We start from the raw sequence: 18,746 nt of genomic DNA, 5'->3' as shown, positions 1-18,746 counted from the left end.
CCTCAACGCTTTTTACTGTGGAAATCGACATCGTCTCCAGAAGACGTCAAAATCAACTTTTTCAAAAAAAGAAAAGTTCGGGCATCAACTAATAAAAATTTCCTATCTATCTATCTAGGTTTCATAGAAATCGGTCCACTACAGACGGAGTTATGATCGGCGACAAATAAATACACAGACGGATCTGTTGAATATTATTAGTAAAGATGAATCAGTAGAAATATGTATGCAGATAAGTGACATCAGTTTTGCCAATGAACCACCAACATTGACGTTAGAACTATATTGTCAGGGAAATAAAAAAAGGGTACGTGACCTGGTGAAGAGATTTAGGGAGGAGAGAGAAGAAAACATGAACAATTGGAGTTTTGAGAACGCTTGGTACCAATGAATAAGGATGATTCGTTGAAAAATTGAGTATATTCATCATATTCATAGGAACACTATTCACAGCGTTCATTCTGAATGTACACCTGCAGAAAATGTACGCAAAGCCAGTGTCTCCTATTGTATCATACATATTTTTTGGGAGGGTAGGTCTTAACTTTTTTGACGGGATTCCATTCTTATCTTTAGATTGCTCAGTGGCTCCGAATGCGTCCTCCAACAATGCTTCTGGAGTCACAATCATTAATCTTTTGAGAAATCAAATAACGGTTTCTAAACCCCATCTAAACTCAGATGACAATTTTTTGACTAGCTTGTGCAAGAACCAATCAATACTCAAAAGTATACCACTTTCAAATCACGTTTTTGAAATTGTCCATCCTATGCCGTTTCTCAGTATTTTATAATTTGTCTTGTCCAGCAGTTCAGTAAATAATTTTTTCAGAAGTATGGATGACATGAAACGAGAAGCAGCGAGAAGAAATTGGAGGCGACTCGTCAAGAAAATTAATTCGAATAAACAGAATTGAGTCAAAAGTGAGTACTGTTTCTAGCAGTCTTGAATATTCAAAATATTTTTTGATAGTTGATCAATCGAAAGTACTAATCTCTGCTGCAAATTCTTTGAGTGAAAATATATTGTTCGATCAAATAGTTTTTGAATTTTTTCCCAGTCCTGGTACTGATGCCATTTTTAATTTCCAGATTGCGGTGGCGGTGAACGTGGACAACTCCGACAAGCCGGTCGTAAGAAAGTGCCAGCAGCCATATCAGTTCCACACGGGGAACCTGGTCCTCTGATGCTCAGTGCATCTGCAATTTCAGCGTTTTCAGTGACAGGGGATTCAACTATTCTGGAGAGCAAGTTGAAGAGGAGGTGAGGTCATTTTTGTCAAAAAAACAGTGCAAGATGAAGATGAAAATCACTGAAAATAAATACGTGGAACTGTAGAATTTCGGGCTTCAAGGGTGTCAGTTACACTCAGTCGGTCAGTGAACACACAATTACAATCCGTTTCTTGTTAAGATTATGAAACGGACAAAAAATAACTTTCATTAATGAATCTATTGTTACTGACTTGACTCTTTATTGCTTGCATTTTCAGAAATAACATAATTACAAAATTCATAAAATTCGTCGTTATGCATCTTTCCAAATCGTCCCTAAATTTCAGATACGCCCTGGAATGGGAATACCTGGCCTCGGTGCTGGACCGTGTCCTTCTAATCGTCTTTTCATTGGTCGTATTCACTGTGACATCAATCATGATCCTGGTAGGAGAAGCTATGCATTTGTCATACGAGCTTGCCGCTAAGGAGTTCTAATCCTCACAACACACACATCCCTTATTTCAATTCGTCCTGTCCAAGTGTCGCTTCTTTAACCATTTTTCGTTCGTTTCATTACTCCCCGATCTCCCTCGTTTCTCTACTTGATAACATCTTTTTTGTACTTGTCCAACGTTTTGTGTACTTCTTTTATTCCCTTTGAAATGCTTTTGATTGCTACTGCTGATGCTTGTTTTCTCGTCTGTATTCACTTTTCAATTTATATTAATAACAAAATAAAGTGTCATTGAGAACAAGTGATTGTGAATTGAAGTCGTCATGTAACTTGTATTAAAATTCTGTATAATAGTTTGTCAGGTGGAAATGGCGTTAATTAATTAGATTTTATATGTTTCGTGAGTCTAGCTACCTTTGTGGATGCACTAGTATTTAATTTTCGAAAAAATTGGAACATGTCAATTAAAAGTCAAGTGTTTTATCAAAATAATGAAACACAAATCCATATTTTCAGGATCTCAAAATAATCCACTGGCTTGTCTATGGAACGATTGCCGAACACAATGATGGGAGCTAAACAATACTTTTTTGTGATTTTTTTCACTGTTTCAATATATTGATTTGTATGGCTGATACATTATGGGTTCATTTGTTTAAACATAGTAAGAAGAGTATTAAATAAGAAGAGTATTAAGCTGAAATTATCTCCATTCAACCTTGTATAAATTGATTCGAATCTCTTTCATCAAACTTGTAGTCTTCTTACAGATGTTTGTAACAGTTCCAACTCATTATTCGATACCAATTGACGTAATATTCATTAGTTCGATCTAAATCACCTACAAACTCAGATGGTCGCAATAAATTGAGTAAACTTTGTCTTCAGCTTACAACACGAATACGAAACACAGAATGAATTTTATGACTTAGGTTTCGAATCGATGTAAAGAGGCATCTATGGGGTTGCAGGCTCAAATAAATATCGTATTTGAAAAATTTTGTTGATTTGACCATATCTTGTCTCTTTTTTGAAAAGGAGGATAATTTGAGTCTGAAAAATTCTATTTAAAAAGAAAATTGGGCTTTTAAAACTTACACGTCGAATATCACTCCGATTAGCATTTTTCAGTGGAATGAAAGAGAAATTCAAAGTGGTGAATGGTCGGGTAGCTGATGCAACATCAACAGGTGTACTGGGTACAACGGAACTGAGACGAGACGAGAGGACGATGAAACAGAAAGACACTTGATATTTATATGCGTTGCGTGCACGAAACGTGCAGATTTTTTCAACCCGCGCAGAACTTAATTATAAGTGAAAATATAACTGTTTGGTTTTTTGAAAGGCATAATACTAGCGATTGATTCAACGAAAACATTATTTACGTAACGAAATAATCAGCACTTGGAACAGTAGTCATAACTGAATAAAATTGATCGAATAGTTATGCAATAAGTTCTCGAATGAATCATTTAGATATAAGCGGTCAAGAATGCAGTAATAAAATCTGAGAGTGTCGGAAAAGAGACCGAGAAAGATGAATAGGCTGGAATAATCTATAATTTTGACGATTATTGGTATACAATTTAGAAAGAGTGATGACGAGTTTTGATTGATGAGACAACTTAACAGTAAATATTATCATCAATCCAGAGCTAGACAGAATGGATTCTCTAAGATATGCCATTTCTGCAAGGGAAGACGGGGAAAATTTAGAACGAACACAAGAAAAAACCCTAAGCTAGACAGTGGAACCGAAACATCTTTCCGATTTATCATGAAATAAGAAAAAAAGATTCTAACTAGACAGAAAGAAAAATAGACTGGTAAGAATGACTGGGAGAGAGGAAAAAGGGTTGGAAGTGAGGAGAATATTGGTAATTGACCGAACTGGAGTGAGCGTAAAACACTGGGGGAATGATGAATAGTGTTGGACAAGTATACGCTCAAAAAAAAGTTTCTTCCAAATGTTCAGAAAATGTAGAAAACTGTTCGAAACGGAAGAAAACTTGATGGAATAGTTCGAAAACACTGTAGTTGACATTTTATAGCCAGTTTTCAAAATGCAAAAAAAAAGAAAAAAAGGGGGAGGGGTCGATCCCCAGACCTTCCTCCTACCAGCCCCCCTCACTGCCACGTGGCCATCCAACCGCTGGTCGAGAGGGCAGCTGGTTGTCTTTACGAACCCGATAGTCCTCCCGAATTGGCACTCGTGTTTTCTATGATGAAAAATGAGCAAACTTTCGGAGCAAAAAAGTCCAACTTTTCGGGAGTTTTGCACTTTTTCACTATTATCATTGTTTAAAGCAGATTCGAAACTATCAGTGTGCAAGTTTATAGAAAATTCTGAACGCATACCGAAAGTCAACTCCCTTGTAAACTGACAACTCATTTCAGGTACGACAGCCGGGTCCGCTCAGTGATGAACCATTCAAAACCAACAACTGTTTCGTTTTCAATGAGTTTATATCAGATTCTTTCCATTGTGAGTTTAGTTCATTTATCTTATATACAATCATTCTTTACCATCACAAGTTTTACGAAAAGTACTTTTTCAGAACGAAAACAGCAAAATGTCGACTTGAACGTTTTGGCGATTCAAAAATGGAATGATGACTTTCTCGGATGGAATGCCTATCTCTACGGGATGATTAATACAACCATACTGCCATTTGACGCAATTTGGTTACCGGATACTTATCTCTATAACAGGTGGGGGATTTTTTTTCAACACTGACAGGCTTCACAAAGTAAATGAAATATCAGTAGCTAGAAACATAAAAAAGATTTCAAAGATTTTGATAGGCTCCAATCAACAACAAATGAATCACAATGGGGGTTCGGAAGTATGAAATAGCGAAAACAAAGATATTCAAAAAATTGTTGAAACAGAAATTCATTTTTTTAGTGTGGTAATGAATCGAGAAGAGACAGAACGATACATAAATGTGGTGGTGACAACGAACTACTGGAAAGGAGAAAAGGGAGCAGAAGTGAAGTTTATGTATCCTGCATTGTATAGAACGAGTTGTCTGTTGGATATCAGGTTGGTTTTTTTTGAGGCAACATCAGTAATCTAAAGCATTGTGGTTTTGATAATAACTTTCTGAAACCGAGAAACCATTTTCAGATTCTTCCCTTACGGCCAACAAGCCTGTAAACTAACCATATCTTCCTGGACATCATCTAAATCAGATATCAACTACGAACCAGAATATGAATCTGTGAATATGGACAATTTCCTTCCGAATGAAGAATGAGTTGTCGTCAGTTTCAATATAAAACGAGTCGAGGAGAAGTTCGCCATGGGTTCTACTGGAAGCTGTTCTAGTTGTTAGACGGAAACCATTGTATTATATTGTTAATTTGGTTATTCCCACTTCTGTTATCACGTTGGTCGCGGTTACTGGATTCTTCACTGCGGCTTCTACCAGTTCTGAGAGGTGAGATGTTAAGACTAGTTTGGTCGAATAATTGAATTATTCTCTAGATTACTGTTTTTGGGAAATATTAGGAACTGAAGATAATTTATTTTTCATTTTGATCCATTTTTACTAATTATAATTTTCAGACGAGAAAAGCTGTCTCTCGGAATCGATTCCCTCCTTGCCATGTCCATCCTGATGATGATGGTCTCTGAACAAATGCCGACGTCATCTGACTTCGTTCCTCTCTTCGGAATAATCTATCTTTCTATTATATTCATCATATTCATAGGAACACTTTTCACTGCGTTCATTCTAATGTACACCTGCAAAAGATGTACGCAAAGCCGGTGTCTCCTATTGTATCATACATATTTTTTGGGAGGGTAAGTCTTAACCTTTTTGACGGAATTCTATTCTGATCTTTAGATCGCTCAGTGGCTCCGAATGCGACCTCCAACCATGCTTCTGGAGCTGTGGAATGAGACAGGAGTGACATTTGGGAAGAAGGATAAAATGAAGGCGAAAAGGGTGGAGATGAAGAATCAGAAGATGCCAAAAGTGACGTCATCGTCTTCTGGATTGAATCTTCTGAAATCGAATAGTGGAAGTGGGAGAGCTCCGTTGGCTGCTCCAATTAGTGCGAGGAGTTATATGTGAGTGGAGAGGAAACTGTTTCAGACGGTTGACATAATTTGTTATAATGGGACTAAAGTACCAATTATCAGTATTCAAAAGTATGGCACTTACAAATCACGTTTTTGAAACATTACATAAATACCGTTTCTCAGTATTTATAACTTGTCTGGTCCAGTAGTTTAGTCATTGCCTTGATTTATTCCAGCAGTATGGATGACATGAAACGAGAAGCAGCAAGAAGGAATTGGAGGCGACTCGTCAAGAAAATTAATTCAAATAAACAGAATGGAGTGAAAAGTGAGTACTGTTTCTGACAGGCTTGAATGTTCAACATCTTTTCAATAACTGCTTTTCTCCATATACTCATGTCTCTTTTAATTTCCAGATTGCGGCGGCGGTGAACGTGGACAACTCCGACAAGCCGGTCGTAAGAAAGTGCCATCAGCCATATCAGTTCCACACGGGGAACCTGGTCCTCTGATGCTCAGTGCATCTGCAATTTCAGCGTTTTCAGTGACAGGGGATTCAACTATTCTGGAGAGCAAGTTGAAGAGAAGGTGAGATCATTTCTGTAGATCGATTTCCGGTTGCCAATGAATTAGTGTTAGATGAAGATGAACTGAGATATCGAAAAAAAAACGAAATACTACCACAGTGATGATGACTAAAGAAGATGATTTGATACCGTTTCTTACTAAGTTTGTAAAACGGAAAAAATTAACTTTAATTAATAAATTAATTGTTACTAAATTGACATATTATTTTTTGCAGTTTCGGAAACAACTTAATTTTAAAAATTCATAGATTTCATAGTTTAGAAATCACAAAACACCCTAAATTTCAGATACGCCCTGGAATGGGAATACCTGGCCTCGGTGCTGGACCGTGTCCTTCTAATCGTCTTTTCATTGGTCGTATTCACTGTGACATCAATCATGATCCTGGTAGGAGAAGCTATGCATTTGTCATACGAGCTTGCCGCTAAGGAGTTCTAATCCTCACAACACACACATCCCTTATTTCAATTCGTCCTGTCCAAGTGTCGCTTCTTTTAACCATTTTTCGTTCGTTTCATTACTCCCCGATCCCCTCTCGTTTCTCTACTTGATAACATCTTTTTTGTACTTGTCCAACGTTTTGTGTGCTTCTTTTATTCCCCTTGAAATGCTTTTGATTGCTACTGCTGATGCTTGTTTTCTCGTCTGTATCCACTTTTCAATTTATATTAAAATAACAAAATAAAGTGTCATTGAGAACAAGTGATTGTGAATTGAAGTCGTCGTGTAATTTTTATAGTAAACTCATTATAATAGTTTGTCAGGTGGAAATGAGGTTAATTAATTAGATCCCCTTTGTTTCGTGAGTCTAGCTACCATGTGGGTGTCCTAGTAGAGTTCATTTTCGAAATAATGAAAGTAAGTCGTGGAATATGCCAATCAAAATTAAAGTAATATATCAAAGAAATGAAACACAAATCCATATTTTCAGGATCTCAAAATAATCCACTGGCTTGTCTATGGAACGATTGCTGAACACAATGATGGCAGCTGAACAATAACTTTTGTGTGATTTTTCAATGTTTCAATGTTAAAATTTGTATCACAGATACATTATGGGTTCAATTGTTCTCTCATAGTGAGAGAAGTATTTTTTATTCCGAATAGTAAAAATAATTGTTTTGTGTTACCGAACAATACTTATAAACGTGGAGTTAAAAAGGAAATGGTTTCTTATTTTTGGTTTTCCGTTTTTGTTTTAAAGTCAATGAGATTCTAGACTGCGCTGAATACCTAAAAAAAAATTGATTCAAAGCTTATTCGTTTAACTTGCAGCCTTGTCACAGATATCTGACACGGATCCAACTCATTATTTGATACCAATTAACGTAACAGACCACAACTAATTTAGTTAACTTTGTCTTCAGATTACATCACGAATATGAAACACGGAATAAATCTCGAGACCAATGTTTCGGACCAATGTAAAGACGCATCTATTGGGTTTGCGGGCTCAAACCAATATCGTATTTGAAAAGTTTGTCGATTAGAAGACAAAGTCATTTTTTCGAAAAGAGGGAGAAGTCGAGTCTGAAAAACTCTATTTGAAAAGACAATTGGGGTTTAGAGATCTTATTGCTGATGAAAGATCAAAATCTAGAATGGGTACAACTGAACTGAGATGAGACGGCAGGACAATGAAACAGAAATACACTCGATATTCATCTGTGTAACGTACAGATGGTCCGGAGAAAACGACCAACCCAATTATTCCAAGTTAGAGTATTCCTGGAATTAAGTTCTTTATTGATAACATAACGAAAAAAAGGCGCTTGAAACAGTATTCATGGAATGGAAATACAATTTTATTATAATTTGTCTAATACTCACAAACTTTACAAAATCATCGGCAAATTATAAACGCAATCAAATCAACAAGATCGGGAATGAATTGAAGAAAATTGTTTTGATATGAGAGCACGACGATGCAGTAAACAAATCTGGAAATGTCGGAAAAGAGACAAGGTCAACTTAACATATTCGACATTACGACAATAAAGAGCAATTGAAAAAGAGTGATGAAGAGTTTTGATTGGCTAGACAACTACTGATTTTCGAATTCATGATTTTCTGCTATGGAAGAGCGGTAAGGGAAGAACGAACACTAGACAAAACCGTAGGCTAAACAATTGTCACGAAACAGTAACCGGGTCTATTATGGAATGGGGAAAAAGATCATAACTAGACAATACGGATAAACTGTCGGTAGGACTGGGAAAGAGGAAAAAGGGTTTGAAGAGAGGAGAAAATTGATATTTGACAAAACTCGGGTAAGTGTGAAACACAGGGGAACAGTGCTGGACAAGTATACGATTTTTGATCTTTCAGAAAGCTTTTATTTCTAAAAATTCTCTTTGTCTTCGATTATCATTCCTTCCACATCTTCCACAATTTCCTTTATTTCATATTCCACGATTTTCCCATTCTCCTTCATTTCCTCATCCTTATAACTGTCGGCTTCTTTCATGTAGATCTCGAACTCTTCTTCAATGCGACAACTCTTATACGGATCAACCACCATTTCCTCAGCTCGTCTCTTCCTATCATTTTGACGTTGCTTTTCGATGGCGAGTGCTTGCTCGATACTCAAATCTGGATGAGATTTCTGAAATAAATTAAAGAATTAGCCATTATGATATTTTTCTATGGCATGATAAAAAACCACATACCACAAGTTCCTTTGCACATTTCATTAGTTTCTCTGCTCCAATTTGAATCGGTATTTTGTTTCTGCATACTTGTAGACTTTTCTTCGAGGTGTTGTTTGACCGTAACTTCAAACCATTCGGCTCTTTTCTCTGAACCTTGGTGGGTTTCGGTTCATTCCTTCCAGCCAAGAACTTGGTCATATTCCAAAGTCTGTAATCTGAAAACTTCGAAATAATTAGGAGTTAAGACCAGATTTGGTTACGTATAAAACAAAATTAATAATGAAAAATACGGTTTTAAGAAATTATGAAACAGAAACATACTTCAAAAACTTTTTCAAACAAATACTCTAAAATTATTGATTCTCCTTTATTTATGGCAGACAGACCATTAACCCATATAAGGCCAAAAAAGAACACTAAAAAATGAGAGAGTGCGACACAGCTATACAAACCAGTGAGGTGTCGGGCCACAGGGTACACTGGGCATGTTAATGTGTTCTGCATAAGAAAATCAGTGTGAGGCGTAGGGTCAGAAATAGACAGATTCGTATTTTTCCGAGTGGCGTTGCGTGTGCGTCGCGGTTTATATCAAACATACTACAAATAAACGTAAATATTCTTGATACTCACTATCAACCAAGTCTTTTTGGCACTGTGCCTTTTTTTGAAACGGCTCGTTTCCGCGACCTTACGCTTCTTTTCAAACTGCAATGCGACTTATTCTAGGTACGACAGTCGTGTCCGCCCAGTGATGAACCATTCGAAACCAACAACTGTTTCGTTTTCAATGAGTCTATATCAGATTCTTTCGATTGTGAGTTTAATTTATATGTTATATAAATTATTTACCAACATATGTTTCACGGAAAGTACTTTTTTTAGAACGAGAAACAGCAAAATATCGACTTAAACGTTTGGGCGATTCAGAAATGGAATGATGACTTTCTGGGATGGAATCCTTATCTTTACGGGATGATTAATACAACCATACTGTCATTTGATGCAATATGGTTACCAGATACTTATCTCTATAACAGGTGGGGGATTTTTTTTCAATTGGGAAGACACTGACAGGCTTCACAAAGTAAATGAAATATCAGTTGCTAGAAACATAAAAAATATTTCAAAGATTTTGATAGGCTCCAATCAACAACAAATGAATCACAATGGGGTTCGGAAGTATGAAATAGTTAAAACAAAGATATTCAAAAAATTGTTGAAACAGAAATTCATTTTTCCAGTGTGGTCATGAATCGAGAAGAGACAGAACGATACATAAATGTGGTGGTGACGACGAACTACTGGAAAGGAGAAAAGGGAGCAGAAGTGAAGTTTTTCCCGCATTGTACAGAACGAGTTGTCTCTTGGATATCAGGTTGGTTTATTTTGCAGCAATAGCATGCGCGACACTAGTAATCTTCAGCATTGTGGTTTTGATAATAACTTTTAGAAACAGTAAAACATTTTCAGATTCTTCCCTTACGATCAACAAGCCTGTAAACTAACCATATCTTCTTGGACATCATCTAAATCAGATATCAACTACGAACCAGAATATGAATTTGTGAATATGGACAATTTCCTTCCGAATGAAGAATGGGTTGTTGTCAGTTTCAATATAAAACGAGTCGAGGAGAAGTTCGTGTGTTGTCCCGAGCCATGGGTTCTACTGGAAGCTGTTCTAGTTGTTAGACGGAAACCACTGTATTATATTGTTAATTTGGTTATTCCCACTTCTGTTATCACGTTGGTCGCCGTTACTGGATTCTTCACTGCTGCTTCTACGAGTTCTGAGAGGTGAGTCCTTCTAATTAATATGGTGGAATCATTGAATTATTTCTCTAGATTTTTTGAGAAATATTAGAAACTGAAGATAATTAAACTTTTCGTTGATTTATTGAGTAGTTGGCGTATTTGTTCCATGATATTCGTACAAGTTACTGAGCTGTTCTGCATAATGTAATGGTTATGCAGACTTTGAAACAATAAAAATTTCGTTATTTCCAATTTTTCAGACGAGAAAAGCTGTCTCTCGGAATCGATTCCCTCCTTGCCATGTCCATCCTGATGATGATGGTCTCTGAACAAATGCCGACGTCATCTGACTTCGTTCCTCTCTTCGGAATATTCTATCTATCTATTATATTCATCATATTCATAGGAACACTTTTCACAGCGTTTATTCTGAATGTTCACCTACAGAAGATGTACGCAAAGCCGGTGTCTCCTATTGTATCATACATATTTTTTGGGAGAGTAAGTCTTAATTTTTTTAGTCTGATTCATTTTCATCTTCAGATCGCTCAGTGGCTCCGAATGCGACCTCCAACCATGCTTCTGGAGCTGTGGAATGAGACAGGAGTGACATTTGGGAAGAAGGATAAAATGAAGGCGAAAAGGGTGGAGATGAAGAATCAGAAGATGCCAAAAGTGACGTCATCGTCTTCTGGATTGAATCTTCTCAAGTCGAATAGTGGAAGTGGGAGAGCTCCGTTGGCTGCTCCGATTAGTGCGAGGAGTTATATATGAGTGGAAAAGAAACTGTTTCAGATCAGGGCTGGGCATTGTTTGAGAGGTCAAATAAATTGTTTGACCAAATAATGTTTGAATACTTTTTCCAAACAATTTATTTGATCAAATACTATTTGATCAAGGAAACATTTTTTTTTGTAAAATTTTCCGTCCTGAAAGACTTTCTCGAATTCGAAGTAATTATTTTCCCCTAACCTTTCGGCAGTTTGAAGAGAAAAGTTATCATTAATGATACAAAAAATTCGGTTTCAAATAATTTTATTTGATATGACATTGTCAAACATTGTTTGGTCAAACAATTTATTTGAAAAAAAAGTTCAAATAATTATTTGAAACAATTTACTTGACTTTTATCCCAAATTTCAAATAATTCAAATAATCAAACAAATAATTTGCCCAGCCCTGTTTCAGATGGTTGACAAGTTTTGAAGTATTGATTTAGTCACAATCCGCAAACTTTTAGCTAACTTGTTATAATGGGACTAAAGTACCTAGTATCAGTATTCAAAAGTATGCCACTTAAAAATCATGTCTTTGAAACAGTATATACCGTTTCTCGGTATTTATAACATGTCTTATCCAATAGTTTAGTCATTACTTTGATCTTATTTCAGAAGTATGGATGATATGAAACGAGAAGCAGCAAGAAGGAATTGGAGGCGACTCGTCAAGAAAATTAATTCGAATAAACAGAATGGAGTGAAAAGTGAGTACTGTTTCTAGCAGTCTTGAATATTCAGAATTTTTGAAGTAGTTGATACAACAAAAATAGTAATCTGGCATTGTTGGAGTGGTCAAATAAATTTTTTGAAATTTTTTCCCAACTATTCAGAGTTTCGAATAGTTTAAATAATCAAACAAATAATTTGCCCAACCCTGATGCTCATGCCACTTTCAATTTCCAGATTGCGGCGGCGGGGAACGTGGACAACTCCGACAAGCTGGCCGAAAGAAAGTGCCAGCAGCCATATCAGTCCCCCACGGGGAGCCTGGTCCTCTGATGCTCTGCAATTTCAGCGTTTTCAGTGACAGGGGATTCAACTATTCTGGAGAGCAAGTTGAAGAGGAGGTGAGTTTCAATCTGTATGTAAAAGATTGTTAGTGAACACAAAATTAGATACCTTTTCTTGTTAAGATTGTTAAACAGAAAAATTAATTTTTATTAATGTATCAAGCGGACTACATTTGCGAAATTTCAAAATTCATTAAATCCATAATTGTATGTTTCCATATCTCCTTAAATTTCAGATACGCCCTGGAATGGGAATATCTGGCCTCGGTGCTGGACCGTGTCCTTCTAATCGTCTTCTCATTGGTCGTATTCACTGTGACATCAATCATGATCCTGGTAGGAGAAGCTATGCATTTGTCATACGAGCTTGCCGCTAAGGAGTTCTAATCCTCACAACACACACATCCCTTATTTCAATTCGTCCTGTCCAAGTGTCGCTTCTTTTAACCATTTTTCGTTCGTTTCATTACTCCCCGATCCCCTCTCGTTTCTCTACTTGATAACATCTTTTTTGTACTTGTCCAACGTTTTGTGTGCTTCTTTTATTCCCCTTGAAATGCTTTGATTGCTACTGCTGATGCTTGTTTTCTCGTCTGTATTCACTTTTCAAATCATATTAATAACAAAATAAAGTGTCATTGAGAACAAGTGATTGTGAATTGAAGTCGTCGTGTAATTTTTATAGTAAACTCATTATAATAGTTTGTCAGGTGGAAATGAGGTTAATTAATTAGATCCCCTTTGTTTCGTGAGTCTAGCTACCATGTGGGTGTCCTAGTAGAGTTCATTTTCGAAATAATGAAAGTAAGTCGTGGAATATGCCAATTAAAATATCAATTATTGTATCAAAATAGTGAAACACATATTCGTATTTTCAGGATCTCAAAATAATCCACTGGCTTGTCTATGGAACGATTGCTGAACACAATGATGGCAGCTGAACAATAACTTTTTCTTTTTTTTCAATGTTTCAATGTTAAAATTTGTATCACTGATACGTTACGGGCTTATTTGTTTAAACATAGTAAGAAGAGTATTTTTAATCCCCGAATAGTAAAAATAATTGTGTTTTGTTACTGAGCAATACATATGCATTTGTAGTAAAAGAAGAAACTAACCTATGTAGTTTTTTTTTTCATAACTCATCACACTTGGAAATCAGTGATTAAAAAAACTGACACATTTACATTATTATCGGTTTCAAATAACACTTGAAACATTACTCTGGGAAAGATATTTTCACTATTCTCTTTGCAGAGATTGACTCGACTTATAACTAAACACCATTATGGCACACGGGGGTGGGGCTTCTCTTTTTTTCCATTTTTTTTGGCTTGTAGCGAGTTTTTCATTTTGACTTGTATCATTAATTTTTAAAATGTTTTCGAAATTATAAAAGAACAGCAAATCAACGTTAAAAATGCATATAAAACGGGAAATGTTTTAAGATGCCCAGGGACCAGACAACCATTAGGAACTCCCTTGTGTGATGTGACGAGTCTCCTTCGTAATATATGCTTGGTACGAATTCCGGCAAAAATCTATGATCTGAAAAACATTTTTATTGTAACGGTAAGTCAGATTACGCGAACTCGCGTAGGGAGCGAACGAGTCAGCGTCAGACCTCTCTCCTCAATATCGATTCCCTTCAATTTGTTGTTGAAATCGAGGCGATTCAAGACTTCATTGAACATGTCCATTCTTAAATTGTCTCCATTCAACCATCTATGTAATAATCGATTCGAATATCTTTCATCAAACTTGTAGTCTTGTTACAGATATTTGTAATAGTTCCAACTCATTATTCGATAGTGAAGTTTTCACCGAATGAAAAAGTTGACAAAGACTTAATGCTCATAGGAAAACCAAGACGAAGTTCTGCCAAGCACATAGCAGTAAATATTACTCATAGGCTTGAGTTATGAACAAAGAGCACTGAAGAGGGATTGAGAGGAAACATTTAGTCCAAAATGGGATCAACATGGCAAGAAAGGATGAACGACAGGGTGGATGAGGTAAATTCTGAAGAAAAGGGTTGGAAAAACTGGCTACGTTGAATTTATTTTTTCTTGTTGCTAGAATTAGCGTTTCTTATTTTCAGTGTTTGCCTTTTCTTTGAATCATCCTGGCAGTTCTCCTTGTTATCCCCGGAAATTTTAAGCTCCATTATTTCCACCACACAATCTTTCATTTCTTGAACATTCCGGTTATCTTTTTCTTTAGATTCCTTCATATACTCTTCAAGATCGTAGTCTATGGTCATATGGTTCCATACAGCAACAGTTCCATCTTCATCACGCTTCTTCTTGGCGTCCTGGCGTTGGGACTCAATTTGAAGGGCATTGTGGAATGACAATTCTGGGTGTGACTTCTGGAAAAACATTGGATTAGTTCACAAACTTACTGTTTCTGACAACACATAAGGTGGTAGCGAGTTTTGAGATATTGTTTTGCGCGAACACAGGGTCAAATTTTGTCCAAATGAAATCAAATAATTTTCCCGCGAAAACGGAAGCTCAGTGAAGCGCGTTTGCACAAGCGAGTCGCCGATCAGCATAATGACGCCCACGTGCGGGACTTTTAGCGTGGACACAGTAAGACGAACGATAGGGAGTGAAAGGGGGTATTTGAGTTTAGAATTCGGAAGAATAGAACTGTGCCAAAATAAAACTGTGAAAATATAGAATAGACGAAATTAGAACTGTTACAAACTGGAACAGTGAAAGTTAGAACCACAACAAAAGAGAACTCAACAAAATAGAACTGGACGCAATGGAACTGCTACAAAATAGAACTGTTACAAAATAGAACTCTAGTTCGAATGGAGCGCGTTTGCATTTTTTTCTTTTTAGAAGAATCAGAACGACTTTTTTTTAATTTGAACAATTATTCGATGAAAAATATGAATTTATTTAAGAAAAGTCAAAAATAAATTGAATTTTTGCAAAAAAATGCAAACGCGCTCCATTCGAACTAGAGTTCTATTTTGTAACAGTTCTATTTTGTAGCAGTTCCATTGTGTTCAGTTCTATTTTGTTGAGTTCTGTTTTGTAGCAGTTCCATTTTTTCGTAGTTCCACTTTGTTCAGTTCTATTTTTTCCTGTTCTATATTTTCACAGTTTTATTTTGTCGCAGTTCTATTCTTCCGAGTTCTAAACTCAAATACCCCCGAGTGAAATTTTCGAATGAAGCTGACTTTTTTCCATTTTTCTCGCTATTTTCGAGAAACCCTCGCACAAAAATATCGAATTCACTAAAAAAGAGAAAAATACAAATTTTTAATACACAAAAAAAATTTTTTGGATAAATTTTTTGAATTTCGCGCTAATTTTACGCTAATTTTTTTGGAGCGCAGTTGCTTCATATGGGAATTCTATGACCCTGTGCGCAAATCACTGAAAACTCACAACAAGTTGCTTCGCCAGTTTCACCAATTTCTCGTCTGATTCCTTTGCCATCGAAGATCCGTTTCTCAATCCATGCTGACCGTTGTTGGGCTTTTGGTTTTTGCAGACAACACGCGTTATCATTTTGCTTTTTTTCACTTCTCTTCCCTTCTTGGCAACCTTCTTGACAGTTGAATGACGCGCCAATCTGCAAAGGAGATTCGTCTGAAAAGATAACGATTTTGTTATTGAAGAATAAGGGAAAATGAAAAGAAAACTGATGTGAGGAAACTGTGTGCAGAAATCTGGAGGATTGCGATTCGTGAGCATCTCCAAAGAGATTGCGTTGAAACAGATTTCATAATGGGCACTGTGTTCCAAAAAATATTACAAAAAGTTTTGAAATTTCTAGACCTATCAAAAGACCTATGAAAACAAAAGTTATGAAACCCAAATTTGTTATGACAATTATGAAACAGATCAAATGTGAAGTTTGGTGATAAGGAAAAATAAAAACTATCATTTTATCTTGTGGAAAGTAACATTCATTGGCCGTAAACCAATTAGGTTTATTTTGGTATAACACTAGTCAAAATGCCCAGAATGGAATGATAGATAAAAGTATTATTTTGCGGGAACCAGAAACGGGAAAAAATTAAAAAATTATAACTCATTTTCATTACATATGTATTTCTGTTTTAGATTCGCTGAAAAACCAACTAATAATTACTCTATGTTAGATGCCACAACAATCTTCACAACGAAACGCAAGATAATAGTAAAAATTTGGTGGAAACCAGAAACGGAAAAAGTAGCAAACTATAACTAAAAACACAAAACTCATTTTCATTACATATGTTTTAATGTTTTAAGATTAGTTCAAAAACCAACTAATAATTACTCTATGTTAGATGACATTCATAAATGAGTAACCCAGAAATTGATATTTTGGAAAAGTTGTAGAAGATTTTTTTCTCTATCTTTCCGACGAGTCATTATGTGAATACTAGTGAGTTTCTTTTGACACATGACTAACGTTAACCGATCAAAATGACGAATATGAGTTTAGTGAACACGAGCCCTTGTAACTGTAAAAAAATATTTCACCCCTGTTATTATTAGCCCAACAAATTTTGAAATGGATGGAAAGTAAGTTTGCGAAACTCAAAGAGGAAGAACGGGAGAAAATCTGACTTATTTAGAGTGGGACGTTGTCTCCACTGAATACAGATTATAAACTAAAAATTCGAAAGATATTTGGTATACTTTTTGGATCAAAAACACTACAATTATTGATTCTCTGTTATTTATTGGAGACCGACCATTAATCCAAATAAGACCAAAAAAGAACACTTAAAAATGCGAGACGACTAGAGGACAAACTAATCGCGGGGAATAAACATCCGTAGACCTTTTACCCTATATGTCAGGGGACTACCCACAGGGTCGTGCCAAACTTTGTGCGACGGAGCGCGTTTCCGCACGCGACCTTACGCCTCTCGCCGCTGTGACTATAGAAATGGAATGAGGATAAAATATAGCCCCAGGAGAGCTAGGCAGACGAAGAGAGTACCAGACAGTTAGGGAAATGTCAGTTGGTGGTCCGTTCAGTCACTTGCTGTCTTTTTCTAAAATAAAAAGACATTTGTTAAGTCCATACGTACTCCAAACATGTATATGGGGAAGTTTTGAGGGCTGTGGACGATCAACTGTTGAAGTTCAATGAAGAAACATTGGAACAGAAACTTCAAGTCATTATGACTAATTTGAAACCGAAAAAAAAACATTTTATAGAATTTTCAAGTTATTATGTAAAACTATTATAAAACTATTGACACTATTTTTGTGTTTCAAGATTATTTGAAAGAAAACGGTTATAAGTCATTTCTATTCATTTTAGAGCTAGAACCAGCACTGTTTGTTGTAAACATGGATAAAGATTGAAATAGTTGATATATTTCTAAATTTAAATGATCAGAAAAGGAAGTTTATTTTTTATTTATAAAAAGCATACTTGCAACGGCCGGGGTGGGCCGGGCCGTGACGAGAATTTCCAAGGCCCGGCTGGAAAATTTGAACTGAAATTTTGAACGAAAATTTCAAAAAAAAAAACTGTCACAGTTATTTTTGTTAAGGACAACTATTGGAAAGCCAGCATTGATTATTCCAATAGATGTCAAAGTAATTTAAATGCAAAAAATCTGATTCTTGGATAATATATTAACAATTAACAATTGTTTCGTTTTCAATAAGGTTACTTCAGAACCTTTACGTAGTGAGATTAGTCTGACCTTTTTAAGTGCAAGATTTAATTTACAAACGTTTAGCGTTCAGAAGCATGAATTCCTGTTTTATATTAAGTGTACCAGAACAAAAAATAAAAATAACTTTGCCAGCTCTAAAATTGAATGATCTTGATCTTTACAGAAAGGATGTTATTTACGGCAATTGTCGGACCTGGCCGCTTATTTTTACGTTAATTGCAAGAAAAGAAAGTTTATTTCAACGCCCGTTTTAACAGCCCTACATTACAGAATCTGATTTAATCTGACAAATCAGTTTGAACAACTGGAAATTGAGAAATCTAGGGAAAGTCAGCGATAACAGAAACAGCAATATGAGGCTCGGGATTATACTGAACAAAATAAGACCGAGAAAAAATTAGTCGACGATCTGAAACTGAAACAATATATAACAAAATCTATTGGAAATTAAATAATGAACGGAGTACAAGATTATGAAAATTAGTAATATAAGAAGATCGTACTGACTAATATGTACGTTCTTTCGGTAAAATAATATATGAGCACTCTGAAAAGGCAATATACTGAAACTACTGGGATGTAATGATACGATCCCTTTATTTGAA

General features: G+C 35.9%; 7 protein-coding genes across 7 annotated transcripts; 5 read left to right on the top strand and 2 right to left on the bottom strand.

Annotated features, from left to right (window-relative positions):
- Positions 1-465: 465 nt before the first annotated feature.
- On the top strand, positions 466-1,713 carry GCK72_012622 (uncharacterized protein; the record flags this gene model as incomplete). Its single annotated transcript, XM_053729256.1, has 3 exons — positions 466-484; positions 1,093-1,264; positions 1,563-1,713. 3 exons carry the CDS (start codon positions 466-468, stop codon positions 1,711-1,713), a joined length of 342 nt encoding a protein of 113 aa, XP_053584028.1.
- A 2,877-nt stretch (positions 1,714-4,590) lies between these two features.
- On the top strand, positions 4,591-4,935 carry GCK72_012621 (uncharacterized protein; the record flags this gene model as incomplete). The annotated part of the gene is made up of 2 exons (XM_053729255.1): positions 4,591-4,721; positions 4,806-4,935. The coding sequence occupies 2 exons, from the start codon at positions 4,591-4,593 to the stop codon at positions 4,933-4,935; spliced, it is 261 nt and encodes an 86-aa protein (XP_053584027.1).
- Positions 4,936-5,435: 500 nt separating this feature from the next.
- GCK72_012620 (uncharacterized protein) lies at positions 5,436-6,734 on the top strand (the record flags this gene model as incomplete). Its single annotated transcript, XM_053729254.1, has 5 exons — positions 5,436-5,486; positions 5,530-5,756; positions 5,945-6,036; positions 6,125-6,296; positions 6,584-6,734. The coding sequence occupies 5 exons, from the start codon at positions 5,436-5,438 to the stop codon at positions 6,732-6,734; spliced, it is 693 nt and encodes a 230-aa protein (XP_053584026.1).
- Positions 6,735-8,637: 1,903 nt separating this feature from the next.
- Positions 8,638-9,145, bottom strand: GCK72_012619 (uncharacterized protein; the record flags this gene model as incomplete). The annotated part of the gene is made up of 2 exons (XM_003090110.2): positions 8,638-8,901; positions 8,966-9,145. The coding sequence occupies 2 exons, from the start codon at positions 9,143-9,145 to the stop codon at positions 8,638-8,640; spliced, it is 444 nt and encodes a 147-aa protein (XP_003090158.2).
- Positions 9,146-10,195: 1,050 nt separating this feature from the next.
- On the top strand, positions 10,196-11,476 carry GCK72_012618 (uncharacterized protein; the record flags this gene model as incomplete). Its single annotated transcript, XM_053729253.1, has 4 exons — positions 10,196-10,322; positions 10,483-10,744; positions 10,963-11,203; positions 11,246-11,476. 4 exons carry the CDS (start codon positions 10,196-10,198, stop codon positions 11,474-11,476), a joined length of 861 nt encoding a protein of 286 aa, XP_053584025.1.
- A 621-nt stretch (positions 11,477-12,097) lies between these two features.
- Positions 12,098-13,413, top strand: GCK72_012617 (uncharacterized protein; the record flags this gene model as incomplete). Its single annotated transcript, XM_053729252.1, has 4 exons — positions 12,098-12,185; positions 12,385-12,548; positions 12,728-12,827; positions 13,370-13,413. The coding sequence occupies 4 exons, from the start codon at positions 12,098-12,100 to the stop codon at positions 13,411-13,413; spliced, it is 396 nt and encodes a 131-aa protein (XP_053584024.1).
- Positions 13,414-14,550: 1,137 nt separating this feature from the next.
- GCK72_012616 (uncharacterized protein) lies at positions 14,551-16,021 on the bottom strand (the record flags this gene model as incomplete). Its single annotated transcript, XM_053729251.1, has 2 exons — positions 14,551-14,862; positions 15,899-16,021. The coding sequence occupies 2 exons, from the start codon at positions 16,019-16,021 to the stop codon at positions 14,551-14,553; spliced, it is 435 nt and encodes a 144-aa protein (XP_053584023.1).
- Positions 16,022-18,746: the final 2,725 nt, after the last annotated feature.

This window comes from Caenorhabditis remanei, chromosome IV, assembly GCF_010183535.1.
Source record: "Caenorhabditis remanei strain PX506 chromosome IV, whole genome shotgun sequence".
NCBI classification, from domain to species: Eukaryota; Metazoa; Nematoda; class Chromadorea; order Rhabditida; family Rhabditidae; genus Caenorhabditis; species Caenorhabditis remanei.
The sequence above is the reverse complement of the archived record's forward strand: the minus strand, read 5'-3'. Positions and strand labels throughout refer to the sequence as shown.